At 43.0% G+C, this 23,435-nt stretch overlaps 1 protein-coding gene across 1 annotated transcript; it reads right to left on the reverse strand.

The window, feature by feature from the left end:
* Positions 1-256: 256 nt before the first annotated feature.
* Positions 257-19,290, reverse strand: QRICH1 (glutamine rich 1; the record flags this gene model as incomplete). Its single annotated transcript, XM_082004810.1, has 9 exons — positions 257-449; positions 1,240-1,330; positions 2,032-2,183; positions 2,535-2,643; positions 3,965-4,079; positions 4,863-5,017; positions 5,619-5,796; positions 9,380-10,399; positions 18,982-19,290. 9 exons carry the CDS (start codon positions 19,288-19,290, stop codon positions 257-259), a joined length of 2,322 nt encoding a protein of 773 aa, XP_081860936.1.
* Positions 19,291-23,435: the final 4,145 nt, after the last annotated feature.

Genomic DNA, 23,435 nt, shown 5'->3' on the forward strand with positions numbered 1-23,435 from the left:
TTTCCACAGATCCCAGCTCGCAGGGGATATGCAGCCTCCAATGGTTCCAACAGTTTGGTGTGTTGGGTAGGATACACAATGGGTAGGTTTTCCTTTAGATTCTTTTAAAGAGAAGAAGCCTAAAAGGGCTTCATAACTACACCAATAAAAAACCAAAAACTTAGGCATCTCCTTTAGTGTAAAAGTCTGTACAATTTATCTTTGCTTGTCCCTCCCCCGTCACCCCGCCCACCCCTTCTGAGCCAAGAAGGATGCCTTAGTGCATGGTGCTGGCATTAGCCACGGCAATAGCTTCCTGAATCTCTCGTATCACCAGGATCCGGGTGAGCATCTGCTCCATCTGCTCTCTGCTGATCGGCTGGATGGAATACCAGATAGGGCTGTTGGGGGCCACCACTGGCTCCGGTGTCAAGTAAAACGTGTCATTCCGGCCTTTCACACTCTGGGGGCTGCGTGAGGAAGATCAGAAATAACCAGACTAACAATGTCCTGAGAGGGAGAGACCACCACTGTCCTCACCCCAGGCTTCACAAATCCTGACAGTGAACATCTGGCTGATGAGACATGAAGGTACAGAGTTACACATAGAGGCAACAGTGGTCCAAAAGCTTTTAGGCCATGCCAAGGTTAAAAAGCTATGGTCACAACTACAAGAAAGTAATTTTCATTTCACATCGGTAAGTATAACACACACGTGGCTTTAGGGGTCTTTCCGAGTGAAATAAGGATGGGGTATTTTCACATCCAGGCTAGCTGCAGACTCATCTCTGTGCAGATGAACATTTATAATAATTATTAGAATCATAATAAATTAGAGGCAAGTCCTTTGAGGCTCCCTCCAGTCTCCATAGCAAGTCCTCATTTTTGTTCAGAAGCCAATTTGAACAGGACCCTAATCTCATCTCAAGTAGTGGATGCTTCCAGATGACTTGCTTGCAAGTCACAGGCAGAACAGCGAGCTCATGCCAACACAACAAACCTCCGGAGTGAGTATGAGATTAAGAGCAGCCAGTTCACAAATCAGGATTTGTCTCTTAAATACCACAGAAGTTCAACTTATGTGCCATCAGAGTAAATGCCACCCTCTCACATCAACATCCCTCCCCAATGAAGCAAAATTATGCCAATGTAGAAACTGCGCCCGCAATAAAACACATCCCCGAAAACTAGAACAGCCACAAGATGCAGCTTAGCAGTCACAGAAGACAAGCAACCATACACAGGAACAAGAGCTCTCACCATTTGAAGAGGTAGAAGTCATACAGCTTTATCGGACACCTCAGGGGGTTCTCCGGATTCTCAGTCTGTTCTGCATACATGTCATCTGTAACTACAAACCAGCCCCCCAGAAGTCTGTCAGACACTCTGTACAAGCATGGCAAATTGAGCAGTGCCATATAGCCTCAGCTCTCTGAAGCACCTTGTCACCATGCAAGAACTGGTAAGAGACATATGGCTGTTCCAAGGCAGAGGCACCTGGTTATAAATGCTCAAAGCATTATATGGAGACCTTGCTTTATCCCAAGGCTACTGAAGACCACAACCCATCCACATCCTTTCCATTTCTCCTCTGTCTGTGCCCAAAATGAGAGAAATCTCACTACTGAGACTGCAATGCCTCAGCTAAGTCCTAAGTCTGTGCTTTTAAGACAACAGATTGTATTTACGTATAGATTCTATAAGGGTTCACATGAATCAAGACAAAAGAAGCCCTCGCAAAGGAGTTTCTCCCTCTGTTCATAACCCCTTACACTCAATAGCCGCTTTGCCCATAAAAAACAAAAGTAACAAAAAAGTTATCCTTAGCTCTTGATGAGTCCTATATGTCTCAGGTAAAGCATGTCCCCAGGCTTATTATTAGAAGGTACTATGCTCTCTCAGGAAGAAGGCACAGAAAACTCACGCTGCTAGGCTGAAGGTAATTGGCAGAACCTTGGCTTCTCGTGGCCCTACCTGCAGACATCTCCAGGTTCATCCACTTCCTTCAAGCCCAGTAAGTAAGTATTCCCAAAGAGAACTTCCAGACACTACCTTTCTGTCCTGTCTGGTGTATGGCAAGAGCCTTCTGATAGCGGATACTCGTGCTTTTATCCTTGGGATTAGAAGGGTTCTTCTTGGTCTGCCTCAACACCTTGGAGAAGGCCAGTTTCATGTGCTGGTCTACTGTTTTCAACAGGAAGTATCTGAGCAGCAAGAGAACACAGGACAGTCAGAGGCAAGTAAAGGATACAGTCACAACAACAAGGCAGTTTTCTTCACTCATCATGAGCCAGCTGAAGCTCAAACCAACACCAAGTTAAAGACTGTTCCAGCAGCAAAGCATGCAACAGCCACAAGTTCAGTTTCCCTTCTGCTAGCTCACTTCCTTTTTGTACTGCTTCATCTTTGTCCGATAGAGCTGCAAGAGGGCTCTGTGTGCAAATATTTGAAATTTATGATTTTGCCCTAATCCAGTGCAGCAGTTCCCTACCAACCCTGTCCAGGCGTTCGAAGTTCTTTTGTTCCCCAAGGTTCCCAAAGACCTAAGTACTTACTTTGTATTAAAAAACATCAGTGTAGTGAGCAAGGTGGAAGGAGAGTGAGCTCCTAGCTGCTTACACTCCCACAGCATCTCTTCTGTTACATGACTGGAGAGGACATAACCTGCAATAACCAGAAGTCAGCATCATGCCAGGAGACAGTCACAGCAGGAACACAGGAAGCATTTTATAGTCTGTAAGTATTGGAGAACATATAAATCTTAAGGGAAGGAGGAGGAGGAGATCCTCGCTGATGTCGAGATTCACTACTACGCAAAAAACTTTTTAAATAGCAGGTGCAGTTAGGAAACACTTGCATACATACATCAACCTCTAGCTGCAGAGAATATCCTTCTGCAATATGCCTATACATCCCAGCCCAGAGAGAAATAAATATGCACTTAAACAGCTTTTAATTAATGGCTCTACTCCAATGCAGATGCTCCTAATCCAATAATATGTGAGAGCAGGCAGGCCAGTGTAACAAATCAGCTCTTGGCCCTGTGCACAGCTTTAGTCAGCACACAGTGCCAAGTGATGTATTTGGACACATGAGTAATCCTTTGATTCTCAGATTTTTTTTTCTTTTGTGTAGAAGAGAAATACTATACTCCAAATACATAGATAAACAGAAAAACAGACAGCAGTATGAACTCCAGGGCTTGTGGAATGACAAAGCACAGATCAAACAGAGTGAAAACAAAAGGATTCCAAAACTCACAGTGCTACTTAGCCATCTAGCCTGTAACATCAGCTACTTTTCTGAGCATAAGCAATAGCTTCTTCATTGACGTCTGATCAGATCAAAGGGAATGAAATAATGAGAAACCAGGTTTCTATGCTCTGAAAAAGCAATTCTTAATCTATTTCTCATACAAAACTCTCAAAATCTGTCTCTTCTGGAACTGCTCCCCCCATTCCTATTGCCTTTATCTTCTAAACACAGGGTTGAACTACATCCAATTGCAGCATTCAAGGCTCTAATCATGCATTGTTTTTTTTCTTTGACACTTAGTTGCTCCTGCAGACCATATCCATCTGGCTACATGGCAACAGGACAGTGTTGTATTATCTCCCAAAGTAACAACACATATTAGAGGCAAGATGTATTAGTACTTCAGATGAGGAAGCTTGATTCAAATCAAGGATCAGCTGGCTTCCAAGTAAGCCAATCTCATGACACTACAAAGTCCCAACAATGTGCCTTCTGATGGGTGACAAGTGATAGAGAAATAATCCTCAACAACAATCAGGGCTAGAGCCTGACATGTGCAGTAACTCCAGCATTCACTGCAGACGCAACATTTTTCTCCCTGACTAGTATGAGCTGTCCTAGGGTATGAAGTACTCCAAAAGGGTTTCTAGTCACACTACACTCATGCTGTAGTTCAGTTCAAACATTCCAAACTCCGGAAGTTTTAAAGTTCTTCAACAAAAGTTCTTACCAAGAGGGGAAACGCGGGGCTGTACGTCCTTGAGAACTTCATGCAGCCATTCAGTGAACCGAATATAGTAGAGATCTGAGAAGATGTCATCTACTCGGCCATTTTCAAAGAGATACTGTAAGAGATTCACCACACAGTCCAGTACAGCGGCAATGAGTATATTCCTCAGACCAGACCTTATCTTAAGAGCTCATGTACCCAGTTAGTCAAGCATTTTACAGCATAGCACTGAAGACTAATACATTCTACTTAGAAGAGAGAGGACCTTTGCACCAAAGCCAGTACAGGTAGTCTCAGTTACTATAATGGGAATGCTAAGACAGAAAGGAAAAGCCATCTTAGAAGGTAAAGCTGGCTGGATTTCACCTTTATTTCAGGTGTATTCACTGCAAGTTATTTCACATGACTGTCCTTTGGATACTACTTTTTCAGGTTAAGGGGAGAGATGCTCAATTCTCCCATCAGATTTCAGCTCTGTTCCTGCAGCTCTTCCAGAAAGCACACTAATATTACCAGCTCAGACTTCCCACACCACACAAAGCTAAGTTCTTGCCCATTAAAGCTTCAAATAGATCAAGTTTTGACATTGACAGCTTCCTCAAACATCATTGAACCCTCCCTCGCCAAAAACAACCCTAAAAGGATTTATTATTCTCACCATGATACTGAACTCAGTTATTAACACTTCTTCACAAACTTAACTCAGTAGGTGAAAGCATTGCTGTGCACTAATTACTGTTAATCTGATATTTTTTTTTTTTAAAGCAAAGAGACTTTCTTATGAAATTGTTGGGAAGCTTACTAGAAGCCACAGTCTCCATCTTTATAATAGAGAATCCTCCCTATACATGCTGACAACATGCACAGCTCTACTGCACATCAGCTGTCCTCCCCCTACCTTCTGAATACACAGGAAGATATAGTAGAGCACATCTGGATCATAGGGTTCACCATCACCATTTCGAGCTTCTCGTGTCATTAAGCATAAACCATAATTCAGCTCAGCCACAGCTGAAGAGATGAGATCTTCCTGAAACCTCAGCAGCTGACGCCCTAGAAAAACAAAACACAGCCATATTATTTCCCAATCTTTCAGGAATGATTTCCCACATCTCCAGCCTTGCCATTCTACCTGGAAAACTCACTACTACCTCATTCTTCCAGTATAAGAAAGCAAGCTGAAATAAATCAAGATCTTAGGCTGTTGTCATGATTTAATCTAAAGATCTACCAGAAGGTAAGCACGGAAGAATCTCTGCCCTGCCAACTGCATGACTATTGCCGCCTTCTACCACGTCTGCAATGAAATGCTGCCCTGCAGCAATAGGAAAACAGCAACTCCATGACTGCTCTACCAGCTTGGCTGGCATTCACAGCCATTTTATTCATCCACACATCACACACAGTGCCCTTTTCTACTGCTACCAGCCTAGGTGCTCAAGTTGGCTCAGCATAGAGCTAATATCTTCCTTGGTACATGTCCTCTGGCAGTGGGAGTTTACCGTAATTAGTACTGCAGAGTAAATCAAAGTTTAAATTTAAAAACAATCACTGGTTAAACAAAGGTGTTTTCCAGAGCGGTAAACAGCTAACGTTTTAGTCACTCCTAATCCTACTTGAAAGGAAAGAAAGGCTGTGTTGTCATGACACATACTTCCAATAGGTGCTAGCCTATTTTGGGCCTCTTTTTCCAGCTCCGCATTCTTGGTCTGTGCCCAGCTTTTCCACACTTCAAGCCCTTCTTCTGGCTTCAGAGAGTTTGGAAGTAGAAGTTCAGGTGAAGTCTGTGGCTGCGGCTGTGGTTCAACTTCAGCAACCTGAACAGTTTGAGCCTATGAAAGAAGACATTTCAGTTTATATATACACTTCGATATGCAACAGTTCAACAAAAAAGCAAGTAATGCTGCAATACCTCTAGCCCCAGGATATCAGTCTTTCACAGCACTCATCTCCAACAAGAAATTAACCCAAGGAATGCAACTTTTGCTGTCTAACCTGAATTGCTGCTCATGAAAGAGTATTCACCTCTCCAAGAACACTTTTCGTTTGAATGGACGTATCTATAACCCCTTTAGCAAATACACACAACTTGCAGTTTGATGCATTTAGAACTCCTGCAGAAGATCATAGTAGACCCATCAGCCATGAGCCATTCTTGCTGCAATATCATTAAGCAGCTAGCCAGTAAGTTCAAAGGCAAGGATCTTCCTAGGGCTAAAGTCCTCTCAGCAACAGACTTCTGGTCTCCCCTCAAACACTGAAACAGATCACTGTTGATTCTGAAGCCTTATTTGCTCCAATGCATTTTGGCTTCAGCTAGCTTGCCACTCTGAACCACCACTAAAGTCCATCATCTTACTGCAAGAGTGACCCCAGGCCCCTCACAGAGACGGCCTTGAGACACAGCAGCTAGAGCAACCTCCAGCCCATGGCAGGGAGGAAAAGCAACATGCCATCAGCTTTACTAACCACTGCTGCTCCAAATCTAGACTGCCCTAAGCAAGGATCTGGGTACAATCGAGTGTTGTACTCTGCTAGCATCCCTCCCCACTCTTACCCATTGAGGGCAGGCTCTCTATTATCCAGTACGTAACAGGCAGACAGAATAGATACGCTCTGTTCTCATCATCAACAACCGATAAGATTAATACATATGTAAGAGTTATAAAGTAATAACAGACCAGAACATCAGCATCAAAACATTAATTCAGTTGCAATGCAATGCTCTCAAACTACCTAATACTGATAATGAGGACTAACTACTATTCTGTTAAGAGCTACTGTATGACCTACTATAGGCCTAAAGGGTCTCCAGACCCTTTGGAAGTTTACTTTGCAGCAGGACCTTAAGTCACCAAGAACTACTACCTCAAACTGAAACTTATTTTACAGGCAAGAAATGGCACCTATCCAGGAAGAGCAGTGAGCTCTCCAGCTACACTCTGCATTCTTCACTACAGCTTCTCAATCCCATGCCACAGAAAGTCTCATGGCTACCTCAATTAAAGAGATTAACTTGAAGCTTTACAGCCCTTAGTCAAATTCTCATTGAATGCCACAGAAATATCAAATCTTACATCAGAATGGTTTTGCTTTCTCCTTAAGAGACACCCCAAAAAGCAAGGCTTTGTTATAATGAAGTAACTTTTCCTTTGATACTACCAAGTGTCAATCATCAATAAGTCGCTCTGACAGTAGTAGAGACCATACTGAAAAAGGCATAGAGACTTTAGTGATACCTATACCGTACTTATAATAAAAGCACAGATGAAGAGGCAAAGCCTGCAAAAGCCTCAGACTGGAGCTTTCTGATTGCCCCTGGTTGTTTTTCATTTTCTCTCATGAGCTCTTCATAGCTCTTTGCTTATCAGCCTTTGCATCACCAGCAGCGTCTACCACAGCTGCAGAAGGAGATTATGACTGAAAGGGCCCAGCTTTTCTCAAAGCAGATTGGCGACAAAGTTTAGGTTGTAAAGAAAGCCTCTGCCTTAAAGAGGACAGCAGTCCAGGGGTGAATTGACACCTTGTCTTTGCAGGAGCTAGGATTGAGCCTCCACTCTCCTCCAGAGCGCTACCCCGTTGCTCTCCAGAGAGCAGAAAGCTTTCCAGAGTCAATCACCTCCATCAGTCCAACCTAAGGGGCAATCTTCTGCCTTGACCTCACAGACACCTTGTCCAGTGCAAAGGCAGGCACACAGGCTGGAGTTAATTCACTGAACCGAGCAGTTGCTTCTTAACTGACTAGATTTTTCATGAATAGAGCAAAATACCTGCAACTTGCCTGGATCCCACAGCAGCACAAGGCTAGAGGACAGTGTGGGGCACGCAAGCAAATTCCTTCTCAGTCTCACAGCTGTGAGAGGGACAACCCCCAAATGTTTGATGTTCATCTACGGTAGCTTTACTGCCCTCTTAGAGGAAGAACGCATCCCTCCTGGACTTGCCTCCGTATTTAGGGGCTTATGCAACACCCAGTATGCCAGAGAACAGTCTGATACCCAAGAACTGCAGAACACTGTGCACAGGAATACACAGTGTTAGCAGAAGCTTTACAAGTAACCATTAAATAAATTACGGAGCTAATACCTCAGAAAGGATCCCAAGAATGTGGCTCATGCTCTTAAAAGACCCTAGAATAAGTCTAAAAATCCTGTTTAGCAGAAGGGCAAAAAACTCTATCAACTTAGTTTGTTCAAGCAGCTGAAAGTGATGAAGTGATCTCTGAAGTACCAATACAGGGAAAAGAGGAGCTACAGAAGTCTCTTTGACCATGACAAAATAAAAAAAACCCAACCAAACAAAACCCCATGCATTACAAGACTCATAAGCTGTAGCTGAAAGTACAGCTTTATAAAAGAGAGCATCCAGCACCTCAAAGTTATGTAGAGATGTAGGTAACCCTTTCAAGTGAAGACTATAGCCCACGATCAACTCAGAAACAACCAGACATGACTACAGAAAGTAATCCCTCTTGTCTCAGTGCTTACTGATGCAGTGGAGGGCATATAGAAAGCAAACAGTGTTATTTATAAACTGGAAAGAATTTATAACAACACTCATGCTAGCTGACTTGGGTATTTTTGCCCTCATTCCATTCAGCAAAAAAAGGTTCTGACAGATCAACCACTTTTCACTTTCTGGTAATAAAAGATAAATTACATCCATTTGCACATATAAGAGCAGCCATTAATAGCCCTAGTTATTCAAGTTTTAAAAGCTAATTCAAAATAATCTATGGCTTAAAGTTAGCAACAAAGCCTTTAAAAAAACAGCAACAAATTTGGCTGCCATGTTTGCCAAGCACTATGAAGAGATCCTTACTTGCCACTGCTCATTACTGTGCTCTTGCACACCAGGCACTTATCAGAAGCAGAAAATGGTGTTACAGATGGGTAACACCTGATCCATGAAGTTTGCTCACAACTAGTCAGATTTCAACATTTTACCCAGACATTGGATCTGCTGTGGATTTGATGTGCTGCATAACACAAAGTAACTGATAACTAGGTGACTAGTATATTTGCATGCTGCACTTCACTGCAATCATCCCTGCCTGTCCACTGCAACCTCTAGAACAGCTTAGAAGAAGACTGCAGACCTTGGAATACCTGCTATGAAGACACTAGCAATGAGTATGCATCTATTAATTAACACTACAAGTATCTATTAATTTACACTACGAAGGTCAAGACTGTACTTTATTTTGGGAAGTCTTGAATCCTACAATTATGTACCAACATTAACACATCACAGTCCTACACCTATCAGGAGTCAAATGCCCCACGTCATGCCCAGGCTACTGGGACAGACACATCTCTGCTTCCTAGATACCAGCTGTCTGCTGACATCCTCCCTCTCAACAACATTTGCGAGCTGTTAATCACGGACTGAGACGGAGAAGCAGATTTTACTTACTGAGCAAGTGACTTGTAGCTGCTGCTGCTGCTGCCCCTGCTCTTGGGGTGTGGGCTGCTGCTGTTGCTGCTGCGGGTCCCATATGTGCACTGTCTGTGCTGTATTCTGGTATGTCCCTGCCACAGCCTGCACTGCCACTGGAATGTGGATGTTGCCATTCATAAACTGCGCTGGAAAGAGCGAATTAGCAAGAGTCTGCACGACTTCCTCATGAGAGTTCTTCACTACTGAAGTACTTCCCACCATCTTATCCTTGTCGTCTTCCAGCTTCACGGTAGCCAGTGTCGTTGGTGAGCCACTGACGTGGACGGCATTGTAGGCCTCCTGAGGGATGGCAATGTGGGTTATGTTTTGCTGCTGAAGGTCACCACGGGGCTGAGCAGAGTAAACGGGGATGGTCCAAGTCTCTCCAGTGGGGCTAGTAATGGTCCCAGTGGCACTGTAAAGGTGAGCACTGTCCACTGTTAACAAGTCTGGCCTTAAAGAGACATAACTTTGCTGCTGGCCCTGAGGAATGGCCAGCACTGTGGCAACTGGCTGCCCTGAAATAGCATACGATACAGTGATAGGCATATCCACTTTACGTTTCTTCACTGGCTGAAGGACACTAGCAGTGCTGATCCGCCGCTCTCCTTCTCGGGGAGAGCCTTGTTGAGAAGGTGGAGGTGACAGTGCCCCAACTGTTTGGATCTGTATCTGCTGGCCACCAGTAATGGCCTGTCCTGCCACAAGCTGGGCCTGGATCTGCTGGTGTTGTATGTGTTCCTCCTGTATCTCCGCAGCCTGGATCTGTTGGGCAGTCTGCACATGCTGCACTTGGATTTGAGCTGCCTGCAGCTGAGACGGGCTGGGGCTCTGAAGAGATTGACTCTGTATTGTCTGGGATGCCTGCTGCTGCGCCTGGCCTTGGATCTGCACTTGGACCTGTATTGGTTGCTCTGCAGCCTGATGGACAGTGAGCTGTGGAGAGAGCTGCTGGGCGGAGACCTGCTGCGGTGACTGCTGGACCTGGACCTGGACCTGCAACAACACCAATTCAGCAGTTAGAGATCAGCAAGTGTCAGCAATTCAATATGGGAAGCCACCAGCAGAGATGGTCCATCACTGGAGGTCTATGCTCCAGGTCTTTTATGCTCAGTTTTATGATTCCATATATTAATCCATTAGTAAAAATCTCAGGAAAATGAAACCAAGTTACTCTGGAAGCGCCTGGTTGATAACAGCAATACAGGAGATGATGTGTTTGCTCAGTGTTGCACATGACCACACTTCTCAGCACAGACAGAACAGCACGTGAGCTGCATCTCCATCCTCAAAGCTCCATCCTGGGCTCAAGCCAACAGATTGCATCCTTGGAAGACAGAAGAGTCTTCAGAGCTATTTGCATTGCTAAAATGTTATTTCAGCATAGGCCTTGCAATAGCAAGACTTTATAAGGTCACATACATTACAATTCCAATATAAGTTTGTCTTGCTATACAAAATGCAGGAGCTTGCCTCATTCTTACTATGCTCTAAAGATTGTTTTATTTCTTTCAACCCCAGTCCCCAAAGTGGCCACGGGATCACTTGCCAGTGACAGGCAGTAAAAAATACGAGTAAGTTGAAACCAGCACTTGGCTCTTTCCACATAAAGCACAGAAATATTATTTTGAAACCACTTGCTAATAGTAACACTATACAACCGGGTGTCAACACAAAGTTCCAAGTTCAACCTGAATCTTTGTCATGCACTAAGAGGCAACACTGCAGCATTTGTTTTTTAAACTTCAGAAGTACTTCTTTAGTGGTGATAATTAAAACCAATTCTTTTTTCATTATTTACTTACACCATTTACTGTCCAAATTACTCAGTTGTATTTTCTAGCTCATGCACTTAAACAATGTTGAATAACACGGAGAAAATACGTTAAGACTTTGATCCAACACAGCTCCTTTTACTTTAGGGGAAAAAATAAATCACACCCTCTCACATCCGTGCTCATTTGTCCAAGATTTGTCACGCTATCTAGCGGCAGTCTAGGAGCAGACAAAGCTAGGAGTCAGAGGTAGCCACCCTCAAAGTTCAGGTCTCAACAACTTCACATTCCAGGCCTCAAACACAACCCAGCTGGTATCTTCACTCCCAGGACACCAAGTGAGGTCTGCTCTCCTTGTCCACTTTGTCCCCCACATTTACACAGCCACTTTGTCACATTTGCCTTGTCTTAGAAGTCATATCCCAGGTTCTCATAACCATCTGCTTCTCCAGGCTCCATCTCCACCACTCTCTTCTTAGGGGAGGGAATTAATTACTCAAACTCTCCTTTCAAATCCAACTGAGAGATGCAGAACTTTATCATTGGTACCTATGAGGGCCGTATGAAGTTTGAAGCCAACACAGATTTATTTAGTTGCAAAACTAATGCTCTCTCACCTTTTTCTACCTCACTGTGAGTCAAACTAACATGGCATTTGCACAGAGACGCCATGGTACCTAGCTTGATGATACCAAAAAGAACGACTGCACAGGTCTGCATTGTGCAGATACACGAAATCTCACTTCACAACATGACCCCTAAGAAGTCTTAAAAAATGTTAAGAATTCATTTGCAGCCAATTAAGAGTTGCTAAGGAAAAAAGTAGAGTAGCAAAACACACCATTTGCAGACCAGTTTTGTAAGTGACCTCCTGTTAAGAACTCATTCTATTTCCTGGAAGAATAGGGAATTTTACAGGTTCCTGCTGGGAGCTATATGCAGTATGCTGTAATCCAGATGACATGGACTTTCTATAATAGTTTCCTGCAAGGTAACAAGAAACATATGACCTTGTGTCAGCATGACAGTTTAAAAAGCTGCATCAATGAGTGATTTGATCAGGCAGTTAATTGAAAAAGATGAAGTCACCTATGGGATGCTTCTTCAGTTCTATTTGATACTCTTATCATACTGCCCTACAGCATGAGTACTGCCTAGGGCAAACAGGCCCAAGAACAGATCACAGTTAAGAGTTTGGTTTAAGAAAGCCGGTTTCAATTACCCCTCTAAGGCAAGTATTCTCCAAAATAGCCGACTTGAAAAACCGCTAACATAGCCTGTAGTATTAATTTAAGTCCTTGTTCAAAAGATTACCTGCAAGGCAAAGGCCCAAGACTGGACAAACTAAAATGCATTATTGCACCGATATATTTTCAGTTTCACACAAGAAACATTTGCTTTATTTCTTAGGATTCAAAAATCACAGAAAGAGGTAAATGTGTCATTTATACTATTCTTCTGCAGTGTGTTTTCAGAATCTGCACAAGTTGACTGAGAACACCTTAAAAAGTACCTCTACCTTCTTTCCATACAAAATTTTACATTACAAATCCTGTTACAGTCGTAACATATACAAAGTGAAGACTATGTTATTTTTTGCTAGCAGTAAGAATTGAAGTTCTGCTCCTGTGCTGAAACAATTTTATCACATTAGTGCAATTAGAAAGGTAATGGAATAGGTTTAAGCAAGAGGCACCATCAGCAGAAGAGGCATGGTCTAAGAACAGACCCAACAAGGCAGCATTTTCTTCCTTCTGCTTTTATAGAACAGAATATTTCAGTCAGAAGGGAGCTACAATGATCATCTAGTCCACCTCTTGATCACTTCATTGCTGACCATAAGCTAAAGCAGGTTAAGGGCATTGTGCAAATGCCTCTTAAACACTTCCAGGCTTGGGGCATTGACCAGCTCTCTAGGAAACCTGTTCCAGTGTTTGACCACCCTCTCAGTAAAGAAATGCTTCCTAATGTCCAGTCTAAACCTCCCCTGGTGCAGCTTTGAACCATTAACCATTTTAGAGCCTGAGCCTAGTGTCTCTGAAAGTCAGGGGCAACATTCATCACTTTCAGCAGATAAGCAATCATGACCTGAGGCACTACAATACTCCCACAGGACTAAATCCTCGCTCCTACAACTAGGTTGTCTTGCTACTGCTTTAAAGTTCACACAGTGTTATTGTTAACACCCAAAGAATGAGTCCAGACCCAAACCAGATGAAGAGGTCAGACTCCAGAATCACTGGAAGTTCTCCATGCTGTAAACCGCAGACATCATGCTTCTGACTACAGACTGCCCCTATTTAAAAGAATATTGGAGCTCTACCTACCATGCATTATGCATCCCTTGTGAATTACATACCAATTTTTAACAACTGTATTTTGCAGTAGATCCCTCCCCATTTTCAAATAGGTTGTACCCAGGAGTACTACAAGCATTCATTTCAGATTTACAGACTTCAACCCAGCCTGAGATCAGAGCTTCTTGTTGACCTCATTGTCTAACTGAGGAAAAAAAGGACAAAGAATTACACTGAACATCAGTGATGGACTTATTTTTAAAAAGACTCTGTACAAATATATGCTTTAAATATACAGGCCAAGACCAACAGGGAGGACTTTAAATCTCCACCTTATGCTGAAGATTAAAGCAAGAACATGTTATGCTGGGAATTCCTGGGTTATACTGGTACAAGAGAGGAACATGCCAAGTTACCAGTATGGAAAAACCGCTTATTGCCAGAAGTTTGGATCTAACAGCATGAAAAGAATCACTTCCCAGCAGGCTACCATCGCACAGAGAAATGCCTTTTTACCATAAAATAACTAGAAGCTGGACCAAGTACTAGCTACTAGAGAATCAAAAGCATTAGAGGTCAGCCCTGCATCGTAACAGGAGGGCAGAACTAAATTTTTAAGATTCCCTTAAACGAAATCTTCTGTCACATTGATCTCAAAAACATACTCTCTCTAGAACTGAACACATTCAAAGAGAAAACAAGTAACTCCATGAGCATGAGAACAGCTGAAGTCTGGTTTCCAGAAGTGGGGTTTTTTTTTTCCCTCATGGTTGAGAGACTAACTCCAACAAACTTTCAAGTAGGATTTGTAACATATCTGCCCCATGCAAATTCTCTGCGAAGCAAGGAATCAGACTGCACAACTGCAGTTCTGAAACAACTAAGTTGAAAGAATTCCCAAGCAAAGAAAATCTCATCTGTGGACTAACTGGATTACCTAAAATTTCCTAAAACCTAACTCCAAAAGAGCACGCATGCCAGCTCTTGCCTGCATGGATTTTCTGCTATTTAGCTTGCCCTAGAGCACCTGACATGCTCTTAAACACTTCTTTTCACAAACACATCTTGGTTTCTGAAGCCACATTTACACTAGCAAGTAGTACGATACACCAAGAGCAGACCTTCAGAGAAAGGCTGAAGACCTACTAACATGCCCACACTATACATTCCAGAAGACTATTTCAAACTTAGGTCTAGTCTCACCCACTAGCCGAGCTAGACAAACACCTAGACACAACAAGACTGCATCTTAGGGCTTAGTTTCATCTGAAGGGAATCCCAGATGACAGGCTCCCAACCTACAAGAGGTAAGTGAGGGCAGGTGGCAAACCTGCTGCAGAAAGTATGCTCCAAATCCTCCCCAGAAGTAGTGCACCTCAGACTTCCACACCTAAGCAAGCTGACAGAAGCCAAACACTTGGACAAAAAGTTAGTGAGAGTAGGAGAAGAGAAATCTCATTATTATTTTTTAGCCCAAATTTAAGGAAAGATGACTTAAAATACACTTCCCTCAATAACAGTCCTAAGCTAAAGTAACCCCAGCATTAAAAACTAACATAGTAATAGAGTTCCTCCTAATGTTACACCAGAAAGCATACATACAAGTACAAAACAGATCTGAAGTACAGAGTAGGTGAAAAGACTGATCACTAGTAGCAGGAAATGTTGGAACTTGTTATTCAACTACTTTACAGGAAGTCCTTTGCTATCTAGCTAAGTAAACAAGGTCGACAGGGAGTGTACAAGTCAGCTTTTCAGAACAACTGCCAGACAAATTCTCACTCCAGGTTTTTCCTCTGCTCATTCATCAACATCAGAGAGAGAATTCCACGGGCCAAATTAAGCCTTGCATGTGTTTGAACAGTTACAATTATCAAGATTATGTTGTCACTGGGGCAGGATTTAGGCCTAATTCAGTTAAACACGTGAACCAGGGAAAACAAAACAGCTTACCTCTCAAAGACAAACCTACTTCCATATCCAAGAAGGTGCTACCTTGAAAACACCACTGTTCACTATAACCATTCTTTGACATGGCACACTCAGTCCTAGCAAATGCTGATTACTACTTGCTGCTACACTAGTATCTTATTGGGATGCTTTTCAAAGGTAAGCGAATAGGAGCCCTACCTTCAGGCTAAACTTCAGAACCAGGACTGGGGCAGGGGGAAGCTGCATCCATCAGAAGTGGAGGAAAGATGTATTCTGTGTAGAGCCAGAGGTAAGATTCTCTTCTGAACTACTTAACGGCATCTTCCCCTGCCTTATGTCATTAATAACACCCAGCTTCCTATAATGGTCTTAAGTCAGAATAGACTGGGGGAAGACAGAAAAAGCTGAACAGTAAACACATAAGGAACTGAGCAATTAGACAGGCACAAGTCTTAACTGAAAGCCATTTTACACAGGCATTTATCCATTCCCTATATAGTTCTGCAACCTTGCTCATGTGTAGCATCCTCCCCTCAAGCCCTGTCCAAGAAGCTCTGACCATTTAGCCATCAGTCTGTCTTAATAAAAAGCTGAAAATGAGAATCTTCCACACATGCACAGTATGTATCCTAAGCAAAGATACTTTCTGTCCTCTGATATTCTTTCAATTAAATCTTCTTGCAGAAGAGGAAGAGGGACGCAAGAGTTTCACTGACCTCTGCAAAAATACAATATTCAGTAAGCAAGTCAGTGCTAACACCTCGCTGGCATCATCAATTCGATGGCCTCAATGCACCAGACCAAGCAGCAACGATCTCACCAAAGGCAGAGCTGATAAAACACTTACTTGACTGGAGCAAAACATAGCCCTTCCCAGCCACCCCCTGATGCAGCACAGGGTATGACAATGTGACATACTAAACTCTTCAAGGTCGCTAATGGCAGCACTGTGATACTGGGCATGGAAGGAGCTCACAGACACTCGTACTGTAGCACTGACTAGTATAAAACCCAACAGCTTCATCTGCACAGCCTTTCAAATAAACGTTTGGCAACAGTTTATTGAACATTTTAGGCAAGAAAACCCTAAGGTGGCAATTTCTTCAAAAAGGAAATTTATTTTGCCAGGAAAAATAAAAGCAGCAAGCAGTCACGTACTGTCTTTTGTTGTTCACAGCAAATAAAATCTAGGATGAAACCTGAGCACTGTCTATCTTTACGATCATAAGGTTGTCACCAGCACCTGCAACCATGAGGTCATCTGACTTAGTCACCTTCAGCACCACTGTCACAGTGCCAGACGTAGTCATTCAAAGGGTCTTCCACTGATTTGCAATTGGATTAGCAAGATCTAAACAGATTATCAAGTCAAGTACTGGGATGACATAAGTTTGAGCAAAAGCTAAGAGGCTTCAACAGATGACCAAAATACAATCATAATACAACACAAGCAGTATTTTAGCAAAGTGAGCCAGTTGAATCAGATGCACTGCTCTAGTGGAACAGTCACTCCCAGAGCCACAAAATTCAGCTTTGTTCAGACACCGTGCTCTGCTACTGTTGCCAGTCACAGTCTTGAGAGGTGAACACTAAATAATGGGTTTAACATAAATCGCATCTCGATAAGAAACGTTGGAAGACAGAAAAAACACTCTTGCAAAGGGGTAAAGACATTCATCTCCACCCCATCCTTGCAAAAAGACTTCAAGGTAATTCTGAGCTAGCTGCTGATACATATGAATCCAGTTGCACTGCTGATGCACAAAAGCTGCAGCCATACCTAGTACCAGATGTGCCACCTAAGTGTTCTGGGGATTTGTAACATCCTAAGTGAGCAGCAGGGTAGGTAACACAAACACTAATTATGATAGATGTGAAAGCAGATATTTTAAAGCAGAGTCACATCAAAAACAAGGTGGAGAGAGCAGACAACATTCTTTAGGAAAGTTGCTGAAATCTACACTTTCATCAGGTATTTTTCATATTCAGGGTGTAGCCATTCAGTTTAAAAAACAGGAACAGGTCTCTGGCAGCAACTCTATGGTTATTTTCAAGAAGGTCAGGAGATTATTTTTCTCTGGGGCATATGATATATGACCTCCCTCCCTATCTCTGTTACGAGAAGACTTGCAAGGGTCAAGCCTGAACTTTGAGTAGTTCTGAAATGAGGCAGCAGTGCGGGAGGAAGGGGTTAGGGGGAAGAGTTTTACAATTGGTTTGGGGACCTTCCACATCTTCAGGGCTGAAGCACCCAGAAAAGCAAACCCTCCTAGTTCTCCTACTGAAGAATGAAGCTCCTCCCAAAAAATGTGCTAGCTGGCAGAACCAAAAGCATCCTTGATCAGTTTTAATAGACTCACACAGAGATCCAAGTCATGTCTCTGAGACTAGAGGCTTTTATTCTTCAAAAGCCTTGTGACACAAGTTACTGTAGGGCAACAGGTTACAGAAGTCCCAGTTAAGCATTCATTTACTCAATATAGAGAGTAATTGGAGACAAGTTACTCTCAGTACTCAGTACCCAGTGAAAGAGGCAAGTTTGTCTTTGCTGGAGGATAAAAGCACACAAGTGAGCTGTGAGCACAAGTCTACTGCACTGTAGCAAGTTCACACTACCTTATCTCCAGTCATTTGTGTCTCCACACCCACATTTGTTGCAAAAGAAGGGAGCTTACAACTTTACATTCATGCTACAGAAGGCAGAAAGATTCATATCTGAAGTGTATCAGAATTACAGCCGTAGACAGAGTTCAGCTGTTTGGAGACATATCGTAAGAAAACCTTAGTAAATGCCCTGCCATCTATAAACTCTTCAAATTACAAAATGTGTTTGAGGATCGAAGCAGTTATCCTAAATTATATGTTTGGGGAGTTTTCCCCTCTGGTGCTGGATTTACTCATTTAATACTTAATAAAAATTACTGTGATACCTATTAAAAAAAAAAAAAAAGACAACCCCTTCCACTATGCAAAAGGATAATCTACCTCGACATGTATATCTTTTAGAGTTCCTTTCCTGAACAGTATTTTCCCCTGGTTCATAACATAAGTTGACTCCCCTGCATTTCCACCTGACTTAAAAGCCAGTTAGAGAACTACAACTTTTAGAATGTTCAAGCAAAATCATTTAAAGAGTATTGATTTCACTGAAGAAGAAAAAAAACCCCACCCCCAAACCTGAAGGCAAGTTAGATCCCACAGACACCCTGAACAACCAGATAAAGACAGACCAGCAGAGGGGGGTGGTATTTATAGCAGCTTCACACAGAGTGCACGGCTTCGGGGAGCTGTGCACATGCCAGAACTGTCAACCATTTCTCCAGTAGGTTACACCACTACATTGCTATGTATGCTGCTACTCCTACAGCAGGGCTCAATGGAGGCACAGTCAAGAGAGAAATTTACTACCAAATTCCTTAAATGAAAGGGAAATAGTGCTGTTCTATATAAAGTTAATTGGCCCTGCTTCTTAAGTGCTTGCCTGTGGTTTCAAGTTAGACAGTAGCTGGCTCTGAACACTACTCCACATGTTAGCAAGTCATATATACATTTAGAGATGATTTAAGATCCTTACCTGGACTTGCTGGGGCTGCTGAACCTGTATCTGCTGCTCTGGCTGAGTTTGCTGCTGGACGCTGGTTGTCACAGGACAAGCAAGTTCAAGCAAAGACCCAGCCACCTCTGTGCTGTCTGTGTAAATGCAGTTGCCACCCTGCTGATATACCATTGTGGTGGTGGCTGTCTGCTGAAATTCCTGCAGAGCTTCCGGCCCCTTGGAAGCAAGGGAGTCCAGAAACTCCTTCATCCTGTGCTGAGGGATCGTTCGCGCCTTCACACGGATGTATTCTTCAAAGGAAATGGTGTTCTCCAGAGAATTATTCATATTGCAAGGTCCTTAGGGTTCCTTAAGGAAAGAGAAAGTTAAGATTTTAACTACAGCACTCCTTTGGTGCAAGGATATTCCCAACTCCAGTAATTTCTCATACAGAATACTGTATGAAAACTAGCAAACATGCACAGCCAGATGCCCAAGACAGATGCTTTGGTTTTATGAGGCATCTTGTGCTACTACACATTTCTCAGATTAACCCTTAGCAGCTCAGGGAAGTCTCAACGATAACCAGGTGTAACTGTAGTACTATTCAAAGAGCTCACTGCCGTGTAAAATATTCTAGCATTGTACTTCACCCAGACCAGGCGAGTCCCATAACAGACGAAATCAAGTCACACGTTTCAATTCGTTTACAGCATGCACTATTAGTGAGAGAAGCTTAGAAATCAATATCTGTGGCCCTGCTTTGCAGCCACAGAGGTGGGAGAACTGAGCAGTATGTTTTATCAGGCCATGCAGTTCTATTCTAGGCAGCTAATGGGAAGCACAATGGAAGAGCATCAGATGCAGCATTCAGCCCACTGCTGTTAGGACTAGGACAGTCTTATCGATTCAAACATAGCAAGCAAAAGGAGAGTGCTGGAATCAAGCGATTCCTCAAATAGGGAGCTACACACATGGAGAAGCAGAGCTCTGGAAATGACAAAGGCAATAGCAGCATTAGTTCTTGATGTCCCTTTAATATAGGAAGAGGTTGACATGAAACATGCCATGTATGAAGCCATAAGAGAGAGAGAAAAAGAAATCAGATGATCAGGGAGGAAGTGAGAGCAAGGGGAAAAAAACCCAAACAACAGAAAAGATGACTCCACCTGAGGGCATTAGAAAGCTCTAGGGTATACTCTGACAGCGTTCTTTTTTTACTGACTTATCTTCTTTAAACCCACAAATTGTTTCTGCAGCAAGTATACAGGTTGTTTCTCAGGCACTAATTAGTCTTGATAAAGGATAAATAGATTTGAGCTATAACACTACCAGATACTGAGACAGTTGTGAAAAAATGTGAAACAGCACAAGATTAGGACTAGAAGAGGAGACTAGTACTACTAGATCAAGCTGCAGAAAGGAGGAAAAAGGGACAAACATCACTATATGTACTTTATGACTGTAGTTCTAAAGAGAATAGGTACAAAAGCAGAACCTTTTATATCATTTTACCATGTTTTAACGAAATGAAACCAAGACAGGATTATGTGGTTGAACATAAGACTGCAACAGCCTTTGTGAAAATGGAAGTTAGTTCTAAGCTCTCAGTGGCACCCAAGTGTATTCCGTAAGTCCAGCTCCAATTCCTACCAAAATCAGTGGGAGCTAGAACAACTTCTAACCACCCTTTACCGTTACGTGACACAGCAGTCTAAACACACAGAAGTTTTTGTTTACATGGAGGAGGTTCATGGCTAGTGCATTGAACCAGGCTCACAGGAGAAAGAATGAATATCAAAGGTAAGAGGAACACACATGAGGCAACTTGCGCTGTTATCTATAGTTTCTGGAGTTATGAAGCAACGTTTGTTGCTGTATGAGATTACTACAGAAAATATTCTTAAAACATGCATCAATGTTTAGTAAAAAGCACCAGCTAACAGTGTTCACTTAGTAAATCCAAAGTGTCTGTAAAAATCAGCATACAGAAGCTCCCATAGAGCCCACAGCTGGACAGTAAAACAATTCTCCTGCCTTTCAGAGATTCTGATCTGACACATTTTCAAGCCATCTCTGCGTGATAGAGACAGTAAGACTATTCACTTAGTTGCTGCGTGAGGTTTCCTCCAGGAGCCACCCAGGTACTTTACACCTCTACAGGACACATTATTAACCCTTTCCCAGGTGACCATATGTCCAGGGTGAAAATAGAGAACAATCTTGTTAATGCATCCTCAGTGACTCAGACAGGACCTACATCAGGCACACTCGAATGCATCTTCCATCTAATTGTAAGAGGCTCCGTTACATACTCTGAAGCTGGAAAACAGATTTTGAGCGATTAACTTGTCCCGATTTTCTACTTGGAACTTGCAAATATTTGACTTCAATACTACAGTGAAGCTTTCAGAAATGCATAATCATTTTGCATGTCCACTCTGAGGTGTACTAGCAGACACAGCTTTCAGAGGGAAGACTTCTGAGGAATAAGCCTCAAGGATGCCATGCTAGAACCCAGACACAAACACTACAAGTGCTCTTTGAGACTATATGCTCTTTGACAGCTAGCTGCTGCTGAATAGGATGGGCTCACCTCTCAGCAAAGGTCCTGCCTTCTTCCTTGCTCCTGCATTGGTGCTTATTATGTTGGAACAGCTCAGGGAATAGCTATCCACCTTCTGTTAATCTTGTCAAGGAAGAGCTTGGGAAGGTCAGCAAGGCCACAGTTTTCAACAACAGCTATCTGTTAGCCCTCATTTTTACTTCTGGAACTCCTATCCTTCTGTCAAGGGCTGCTCATAGGTACACCGTGCTCCTGTGCAGCAGAGACTAGAAGCCACCAAAAAACCAGACGCATAAGCAGCAGGCTCAAAGAAGAGGTCCACCACCAAATTGTCACCTACCTCTTCCAGCCACCAGGAAGCAGAACAAACACAGCATGAATTCATTAGATACAAATCCTTGACCCTGCTCAGCTGCTCCATCTTAATTAGATCTCTTTGGCAAGCATAAAAATTAAGACCCTACTAGGCCAGTCTTCCCCTACTAGTGAATCTTCCCCTATCACAAGGAAGCTCTCTTCTCCTCTCTTCTAGCATGGGAAAAAAACCTTCCTTTATATTTTCTGGAAGTTACTACACTGAGAGGCACTAACACCTAAAGCAGCAAAATGCTCATCTGAGCCACTACAGCACCTGAAGTCCCAATCACAGATCAGAGCCCCACCGCGCCACACACTATTTGTTCCTGCTCTGGACAGCAGCAGGATCTTCACTGGATTTTTTCTACAGCTCTCCAACTCTGGCAATCAGAAAGGAGCTAAAGGCACTGCAGGTAACAGTGCAGTCTGGACTAAGTTTCCCCCAGAGTTGCTCCTGTCAGTTTGAAGGCTACTTAGTGTTATTTAACTAAAAGCATTGAACTCCTCAAAACTGCACTTCACAGAACCCTACGCAGCAATACAGGTATGAAGTCTAGATGAAGTAGGAAAGTAACGCTGCACTCCCAGAAATGTTATTTATTAAAACTAAACCCACCTGCATTTATGATAGAAAACCTCTTTAAGGCTCAAATGTGCATTCAACAGATTTTCATAGGACAACATACACAGCTTGCTGCTGCAGTCGCCACTTTTACTGTTAGTTATTAACACATACTAATTTATGCATTCCATTTATCCTGTAGACACACATTAGAAACAGCAAACACCCATCCTCACTAGATCTCGGCAGCATGTTCTTAATACTGTATTTTAAAATAAAAGAAGAGCATCGAGGTGATAAGCTTTCTCTGATAACTGGCAGTAATTCCTGCCTCTTCAGCACAACAGCGTTTTTTTTAGGAAATAAGTTCAAGAAAGTCTTTGAACATCATGAGCACATACGGTTAGTTCAAAACTTAGACTGAGGTTACTGAAAACACACACACAACTTGCGGCATGTGGACAATCTAGACTCACCAGTCACCATGTTGCATGTATTTCTGCTGCTCTTGTCCTGAGCTCTTAGACTTGTAACGTTCTGGAGAAGACAGAACAAAGAAGCCCTTTCCATCCCCAGTTCCTCTTTCTTTATTAAAGCCCTTTTATTTTTAATATGTATTCAATTAAGAAAAAAAAAAATCAGTAAAGAAAGATCTGATCATCCACGCAGCTAGCAGTTCCTACTGAAGAACTGTGAGATGCCCAATTCCTAATCATTGTACCCCTCGGCCTGATAAGTGTTACTAGATAGGAGTGGGTGAGCACATCTGTCACAGGGCGCAGTGCACTCACAGCGTGCGGCATCAGGCACAGTACAGCCGGTGACAGCACACCGGAGTTACTGGAAGACAGAACTTAGAACAAGGCAGCAGCAGTGACCGTATCCAGAGGTCCCTCCCTGCTCCCCCCCGCAGGTGTTCCCGGCCGCGGCCCGGCGCTGCTCGGCGGCCCGGGAACACCACAGGCCGCCCCGCCACCCAGCCCAGACAAGGCGAAACTCCATATTTAG

This window comes from Phaethon aethereus (assembly GCF_964289735.1).
Source record: "Phaethon aethereus genome assembly, chromosome: 11".
NCBI classification, from domain to species: domain Eukaryota; kingdom Metazoa; phylum Chordata; class Aves; order Phaethontiformes; family Phaethontidae; genus Phaethon; species Phaethon aethereus.